The following is an 8,689-nucleotide window of genomic DNA, read 5'->3' as shown; positions in this document are numbered from 1 at the left end:
AAAAAAAAAAAGGATCTTTCATCTAAGATTAAAGCGCCCAGAAAAACAAAACAGACATAATTCAGAAAGGCGTGTACACAGGAAAGTATTGACAGTCCATTCCTGGTAAGCATCAAATTAACTCTGCACTCTTTTTTGATGGAGTCTCTCACACACAATCCTACTGAAATTGGTGTTGCCCTAATGTGTATTTGAAAGAAAAATGTAGACTCAACACTCAGGGTGAACACTCTATTGTAAAAATCAAAATCTGTCTTGTTTCTTTAGTGCATAAATATTTCCCTATGTTGAATGACCATTTACAACTAGTTTTATGCATTTTTTTTTTTTATTTTCCAACTTTTCAGACAGTCTACACAGTTCCAGTCTTCTGAATATCCCTAAGCTGAGCACAGACACAGTGAATTAATTATTATTTTTTTAAATAGACATGACATGCATATTGTCACATTCAACTTAATTAAAAAAAGAAAATATACAAAATCATACAACACAACACTAATTTAATTAACTAATTAGCTTAAATTAACTAGTTAACTTAAATTAAGTAATTTAAGTGTGTCAGATCAAAACTTTGTTGCAGACAGTAAGTTTCTAGAACAGAATGCATTGGCACCCTTTAACGTAAAAGGATATAAATGTCACCTTTCCACATTTTTCACAGGGATAAAATACTTTTTGTTTAAGTAAACACACTTGATTAAGTAAACACACCTGCTCCAGATCAAACTTCATGCACAACGATTTTATAAATTCATGAAAATCACTGCCTGGTCAGAATATCCAATACTTGGATAGAGTCCACCTGTGGTAAGGTTTGTGGTGATGTTCTATTCAGCCTGAGAAAAAATGAACAGACATGTTGGTGGGCTGGCTTAGCGACATGTGCACCTGGTGGCAACCATGTCTTCAAACTCCTTGTAGACATAAGAGCCATCTTCTTCAAAGATCATCACGCTCAGGGGGTTGTAATGGGAGGGAATGCACGAGGGCCTGGGCACAGAGGAGTCGAGCTTCTCATAGATGATATTTTGCACCATGGTGTGCACAGGTGAGCCGTAGATGAAGCCCATGGTCCTCGGGCATATGCCTCTGCAGTACCTGGGGTTGTACTTTGGTGGAAAAACAATCCAGTGATCCAGTTTCAGTTGGCTAAATCGCACCCTGAAATCATACAAGGCACAGTCGCTTGTCTGGAATTCAGAGCTTGGAAGAAGCTCAGGCAGGTGGAATTCAAGACCTTTATCACCTCGTTTGCTCTTCGAAGATTCCCTTTTCCATCTCCCCGTTCGCCCAATCCTCTGCTCTGGTTTGAAAACCATCTGTTTGTGAAATGTGTTTGCCCCAGTGGCTGGCCTTTGACCTGCTTTGACCAGAAACCTCTGGTGGGCAATTTTGCTGTTGTCAATAAGGTAAAGAAGCAGAGGAGGGGACCTCAGGGTGAACTTCTGTGGGCCTTTGCGCTCATCACCACTGACTCTTTGTTCCTCTGAGCAGGTGACATTGATTAGCAGGTTAATGTTCTTCTTCTGAAACTTTAAGAGAGGCTGGAGAAATGAGGTGACATCAACCTCCACCCAGTTCCCCCTGCTCCTCTCATCTGTCCTGACTGTGAAGTTTACAACGTTGTGGACCCCAGGACACAGCGGACACTGGTTTGAGGGCTCCTGCTCCTTGAGACTCAGGTAGCATACAGAGTTGAAAGGTGCTGCACGGTCATGGTCAAAATGATACAGCAGGGCCAACTTCAGAAGCTGTTCTTTTCTTCTTACTTGATCAAGGCTGTACGAAAGAGCCTGCATAAAACTCTCTGAATGAGAAAACATAAGGCAATGGGTCACCATTACATCAGTCTCATAAATGTCCATGTACACAGGGATTACACTCCATTTTAATAAGCCAGAATAAACATGGCTATCTTGTACTGTATTGTCTGCCTGTTTAAGTGCACAGTGTCTCGGATGCCTTTATAACATTACAAGTTAAGGGTGGCACCACAGTTAAACATTTTGATATCATATTTCCCATTATGATCTATTTTGACCTTTTCAAAAAAACAAAAAAGAAATTGTTGATTCAATAACTGCATCAAATGTTATACCAAATGCACCCACTAGGCATTTAATATTGCAATCAAGTTTGACAGTGTTTAGTTATTACTAGAGGTTTTACAATTTATTTTGTGGTTTTTAGAATATATTTAAATGAAAACTAAATGAGATAATTCGTCATTAAGACATAACTGGTTATTTAGTTATTTAGATTAAATCACTTTTCAGATTGAATCTGCACTGATGGAACAACGTTTTAACCAACACACATTTGCTCATTTTAGAAATGTTTTGTTCAATTTCAATGAGGTAAGGAAATATTATATACTAAAGCCATAATACAAAATCTGTTAAAAGGATCAAAAGACAAGCAGCTTTGGGTTTGAGTGCTGTAATGTTCTACATACACAGCACATAATGAATATAAGTCTCGCACCTTAAAACTACAGTTGAGTCCCTTCTGACCCTCCTTCCAACCTTAAAGCTTCCTAGTTTAACCCTCATGTTGTCCTTGGGTTAAATTGACCTGTTTTCCTATTTCAATGTTCTTTTTAACTACCCAATTGTAATTAACCAAAATAACATGATTGATTCCTCCCAACACTCTTTTTTGGGGTGATTTTGATGGGTAATTTTGGGGTGTCTTATTCAATTTTCATGCATTTGAAGAAAAAAAAATTGAAGTGGTTTTGAAATAGTACTTTTAGTATTAAAAGTTGACATATTCCAGTCTATGATTATCTATCAACAACCATTCCTTTAATTTTAGTCTAAATAATTCCTAATTTCTGCTTTTCTAACGCAATCATTAGGTATAATCTCCTATAAAAAGGAGGTTTATTGACCATAAATTCTAAAAATAACTGTAAATGTAAAGTTAATAAGTTAGTGTTACGTAGTGTTGAAAACGTCAAAAAGTGTCAAAAAATGAAAAAAGCGCCAAAAATGTTGAGAAAAAAAAAGAAAGAAAAAAAACGCAGGAAAAAGTTAAAAACATCGATAAAAAGCTTCAATTTTTTTCTTCAATTTTGACGGGAAGACAACACAAGGGTTAAGCACAGGGAAACTACCAGACCTCACACTGCAGTTCATTTTAAGCCCCACCAGAAAACATACACTGACATAATCAAACCTAGCCCCGGGATCTCCATGACAGAGTCACGTCATAAACTAATAATGCAGGACCCCTCGGGTGATAGGCTATAATCCACCTAATAAGTATGCAGTGTACGAAAAAAAAAATTCAAAGCACAGTAGCCTACATCTGGAGGTCTGGGACCCTGAAGCAGTTATTACAGCTTTGCCCCACTACAGCTTTTTTAAAAAAAGTGTTATTTTGACCTATAACTCCTTTATTTATTTACAACGTTGTCTTGTCATGTGCTATATTTTTGTGTATGTGGTCAATATTCTTGGTCTATACTTGCTCACCTTTATTACTTTGTGCAAGACATTCATCTTGTGGCTTTATCAGTCGGACTGTGTTGTAGATTATATTCCCGTCCAAACTCCTCTGCACTCTGGAGGACTTCTTGTAAACCTCCGTCAGATATTTGATGTACCTGTGCTCTGGTTTTATCTTTCTTTTCAGTCCTGGGTTCCACCTCGACCCTGCGTGCTCTGACAGGGCTTTGAGCAGAGGGGAGAAGATACTGCCATAAGGGTAGGTGAAGTCATCCAGGTTATTCAGCGCGCTGGAGGCAGCCAGAGAGGACCTAACCGGCGAGGAGCTGCACGTGATAAGCAGCAGTAAGAAAACTGTGCGAATATAACGAAGGACAGCTGACATCGGCATTTGTTTTTCTATTATAAACAACAAAACCAGACTGAGCTTGGAGAGAATCTCCACCGAGAGCTCGACGTAAACAGGACCAAGCAAGTGCTGCAGCTGATCAACATGCACAGGTGTTGGCAATCAACGCTATCACTCACAGTGGGCCACTTTCTCAGGTAAGGGGCCAGTTTTGACTTGTTCAGTTTTAATCATATCCCAGTCAGAAAAAACAGCAAGAGGCTATTTTTAATTATTAGCATGGTTAAGTTGAATTAAATAATGCTGTAGGCTATCTTGCATCCATGATTCTAATCACGTATGGGCCATGGCAAGTATTTTGGAACTTTAATGTACAACTGGAAATGATTGTACGTGATTTCCGGCTTCATAAAACTTTTTTAGAAGGAAAAAACAAAAGCCTGTGTCGTCAATTTTAATAGCATTTTCTGCCCCAACATATGTTTCACTAACTTAGATGCACAGCAGTATGCCCTATGTTACATTCACGAAATTGCCTTTAAAAATAAGGACCTTTATAGCGACATATTTTGCGCTTTTATTTTGAAGACATATCCTTCCAACGTCCGGTGCATTTTCGAGAAACCCAATTTAACTTGTTACCGTTTGAGTATTTTACAAAAAACACAAGCCATTTTATTAAAGGACCCTTATTAGCTAATTTTGAGATAACGTTTGGAAATATCAATTGACAATTCAAAGATGTAAAAGAAAAGTAGGCTAACATTGGTGAGTTAGCCACGTAACTGATAACGTTAACCATAAACGTAGTAACCCAGGGTTTCTTTTTGAGTTCATGTTATTCAGTCCTCCGAAGCTAGCAAGCTAGATGCTAATTTCAACTAATGTTAGCTAATTTAACGCTTTAAACCTGTTAATTGGTGACTATTGTCATGCGTAATATGTAGCTAGGCATAATTCTCCAGTTAAATTACAGTATTAACTTACATAGACCACGTCATATTATTTGTCCTAGTAAATATTTTCGACAAGCTGTGCATGATTGACTCCCAAGCAGGTAAGTTAACAATACAGTTACATAGGTCTCAATTTATAGTAATTACTCAATGTGCCACTGCTTTAAAACTGATGACCACCAGAGGGCAAACAATTTCATTTGAAACAAAACTCAGCAAATTAAAGCTTTTTTTTTTAAAAACACGACAGTATCAAATGATCAAATATGACTATACAGACACATAGCAACGTAGACCAAATCTTTTCATCAGTCATTCCTTAATTTGCTTAATTTCTCTGGAATTTCTGCATTGGATGTGCAGGGGCGCCCCCTCCTCTGTTAATAGTTGCATCTATGTTCAAAGTGAGACAAAAAACAATTGAGCCTCTGGAGGGGACTTTAACACTAATAAAAAAACAAAGAATTCCATTAAAAGTTTCCTTGTTTTTTATATCAAACAAACGTAATTTTTAATTATTTAAAACTCAACTGTTTGCTGTCATCTACCCTTTGGGCTTGGCGTGTATACCTACGTTTACTGTGATGAACAAGTCACTACTCTGCTATAAACTGGTATAAGCCATATACTCAAGCTCCACTGACATTGCAGTAATACTGTAAAGTGTTCAACACTATCAGAGTATTATAGAGTCTGTTAGCTTGACACTACAGAAGGAAAATGGCAGTGTGCTTGCAATATTTCTTTCAGCAAACTATATCATCAGCATTGTGGCTTAACGTGTACATTTGAGTTGGTTTACTTTACCCCGCTGACTGCACTTTGTAGAACTAATTGTATTGCCAAATGTACTGGAAGTTACAAATAACTAGGCTTGACCAAGCAATGTTATTTTACACTGGAGGTTTTGCTTATCTTTGGCAGTTTGCACAGTTTGTACCAAGTAAAAGGTCACACTGCTGCTGTTTTTAACTTGGTTGGTTGTAGGGACAGTAAAAACTCATTATTTATCAGCTTTTACTGTAATCGTGTCGTGATGATATGTTATCATTTTGAACAATTTTGTTGTGCACATAAACAATTTATATGAAGCTATACTTTTAAATGAACACATTACTTATTCTAATGTTTTATCTTACTTAAACTGTGTTTTTTTTTTTGCCTTGCAATCGTTAAGACTCTTTTAACGCATATCATGGCCTGAAATATAAAGAACAAGTAAAGGGACACAAAAATGCATGTCATCTCTTAAAATCCTTCAAGAGACTAAAAGAAACATGTATGACGATAATGTGATGTTACATACTCAAAATGATGAAATGGCCACCCACACTCAGTGGTTGAGGCCCATTATGTCCTGTGTAAAAAGATTTGCTACTCAGTCACTGGCTTCTACAATAAATTCAAAAATGTATGGGGGCCTTTTCTTAAACACTTTTGCGATATCTAGTCAATTCAAAGAAGCACTCCTATCCCAGTTTTTACATTGGGTTGCTAATATAATTTTCAGTCAAATTAATTTAAACTGTTATGTCCTATTTTATGCACCTTTTCTCTTACTTGCCTGTTTATTATTTTAATTGGGGATTACTGTCAGTTACTGATTGCTTAATGAAAACAGCCAATATATAGCACAATCAAATCTTGTCCGCTAAAGCAATGCTCATGTTGTGTGGTGGAACTAGCAGTAATTGTCCCTTGTTTCATGTCTGCTGATTAGACACATGGATGAGTATTTGTATTTATTGTTAGGACTTTGCTGCCTTACTTTGTTTTAAAACCCCACAGTAAAGTTCCATTACCATGCTATAAGCATACAGCTATTGCCAAGATAGAGTTGGATAACATTACCATTGATTTAAAGTGGCTATATGTAACTTTCATTTTGTGCTCATTCTAGCAGCAGCTTTAGACAAAAGCGGTAATGGTTTTACTACACCTGCTGTCGTAAAGGTCTTTTCTACACAGGGCTTTAAGGCCCACTTTAGATTACTGAGTTAGCATTACCGGAAGGTCATAGTTGTGATGAACATTTTGCTTAGACAGTAGGTCATTCATTTACAATAAGAGAATATGTTACAGATGCATCGTTGCATTTCAGGTGTCAACTTAGCCTACTTTGGATGTTTTGTGAGCTAAACGGGGTATTGTTATCCCTGTGTCACGGGCATTAAGAGTTTGTTGTAGCAACTAACGTAATAATAACTTAGATTTATATAGCGCATTTCATAAAACCCAGGGACGCATTACACAGGTATAGGGAGACAAGGAAAAAGAAAATAGTGACAGACTGAATAGAAATAAAACCGAGCACTAAATGGAAGGGGATTGTAATTTAATGTAGGGTTCTGACTACAACCACATTTTAAATTTATTTTATGAATGAAATGGACATAAGACATGCCCGCAGGCCAATTTGTGGTCAGTTTTGAAAAATTATCAATCCCATTATTGTCTGTTATGCGATTCTGTTGAAAGCCAGACCGAAATTGACTCGTTTATAATGTTCCCTTTTAGCTTTTTAGTTGTTCTTTGTTTAATTTCCTTTTTTCTGTGATGGCCCTGCCCCAGTATTAGCCATAACTTCAGATTACAGATACATTCTAAAAAATTAAATAAAAGTACATTAGGCCAATATAAAGAATATTCTGAGACCCTATACCTGACTGGATACAATAACACAGGCTTTGTCTGTGACCCTTCAGAGTGTTTACTCTAAAGCGCCCTCTACCTGCCATAAATCAGTTTGTGACTTTGCGGGAGAAATTGGACCCGGGCAAAGGCATCTATAAAAACTATAGAAATTCTATCCCTCCCCCACGCAGTTGCTAGTAGCCAAGGAGGACACATGGATTAAAAAACATGATGGACTCTTCAGAAGAGGAAATTATCTTCACTCAAGTTTCTGCGCGGGAATGTCACCGGACGCCACAATCTCCTGAAATACAGAGCGAGTTGTGGGGCACTTATGGTCTTAATTAGCTTTGTAGCAACTCATTTGGCAATGGCTTGAGTGTAACAGATGTTTATTAATATGAAAAAATTACGCACTAAAGCTTTGAAGGTAATTGTAGCTTCTATGGACCACTGGCTGGGCTTTAAACTTACAGTTGGAGTAGAAGTAACAGCTCTTTTCAGCTACAACCTGTACTAAACATATTATTATTAATACTCCTAGTAGTATAGTAGTACTGTACTACTACTACTATGTACTAAAAGATATAATAATCTACACATTACATTGTTTTAAAGTAGCTTAACGCATACCAAAAATGATGTATTGTTCCATTTTGTACTGACTGACAGGAAATTATATAAGACCTGGAACACACCACAGTGTTGTCAGACACAAAGTAGTCTGTGACGTTTGCACATTTTGTCTGAGCTTTTCTGTGGTAGATGTCCTTTTATGATATTCCAGTTGCTTTGCAAAGAAAAGTTTTTAAAGTGGTATTTAACACATAATGCAATCTACTATGTGGAATAGTTGCTGTGAGAGCAGCTGTCGGGATCATTATGCAAGCAGCTTCTTTTCCAGATAACAAGACAAAGGGTATTGTTCTGGCACAGTTTTGCTTTTGGCTTCATTGTCTGAGCTCCAACTCTTTTCATGTCAATTGGGATTGTTTTTCTCTGGGTCAATTAAGGACATGTGGAGAGCGAAAAAGCAGATTACTGTTTTCAAGCATATCATGTCTGGGAAAAGGCATTTATTCATTAATGACAACATGGCCATTAAAGAGGTTGTTAGTTTTCCATTTAGGGATTATTTATTTCCCTTTTGAATTTGACCCCACCATATAATTTAATCGTCTTCTTTTTGCAGTTGAGGGAAATCAGGTTTTTTTTAGCACGGCAGTCTACAGAATGAAGCTCATGTTGTCCCACAAAGGGAGACCTTTCTCATCCAATACAGCTCAAGTTCACAA

General features: G+C 37.2%; 1 protein-coding gene across 1 annotated transcript; it reads right to left on the bottom strand.

Annotated features, from left to right (window-relative positions):
- Positions 1 to 730: 730 nt before the first annotated feature.
- Positions 731 to 4,108, bottom strand: gdf9 (growth differentiation factor 9). The gene is made up of 2 exons (XM_032528494.1): positions 3,483 to 4,108; positions 731 to 1,810 (listed from the first exon to the last, which is right to left on the bottom strand). The coding sequence occupies exons 1-2, from the start codon at positions 3,844 to 3,846 to the stop codon at positions 876 to 878; spliced, it is 1,299 nt and encodes a 432-aa protein (XP_032384385.1). The 5' UTR covers positions 3,847 to 4,108; the 3' UTR covers positions 731 to 875.
- Between the last annotated feature and the right edge of the window lie 4,581 nt (positions 4,109 to 8,689).

This window comes from Etheostoma spectabile, chromosome 10, assembly GCF_008692095.1.
Source record: "Etheostoma spectabile isolate EspeVRDwgs_2016 chromosome 10, UIUC_Espe_1.0, whole genome shotgun sequence".
NCBI classification, from domain to species: domain Eukaryota; kingdom Metazoa; phylum Chordata; class Actinopteri; order Perciformes; family Percidae; genus Etheostoma; species Etheostoma spectabile.
The sequence above is the reverse complement of the archived record's forward strand: the minus strand, read 5'-3'. Positions and strand labels throughout refer to the sequence as shown.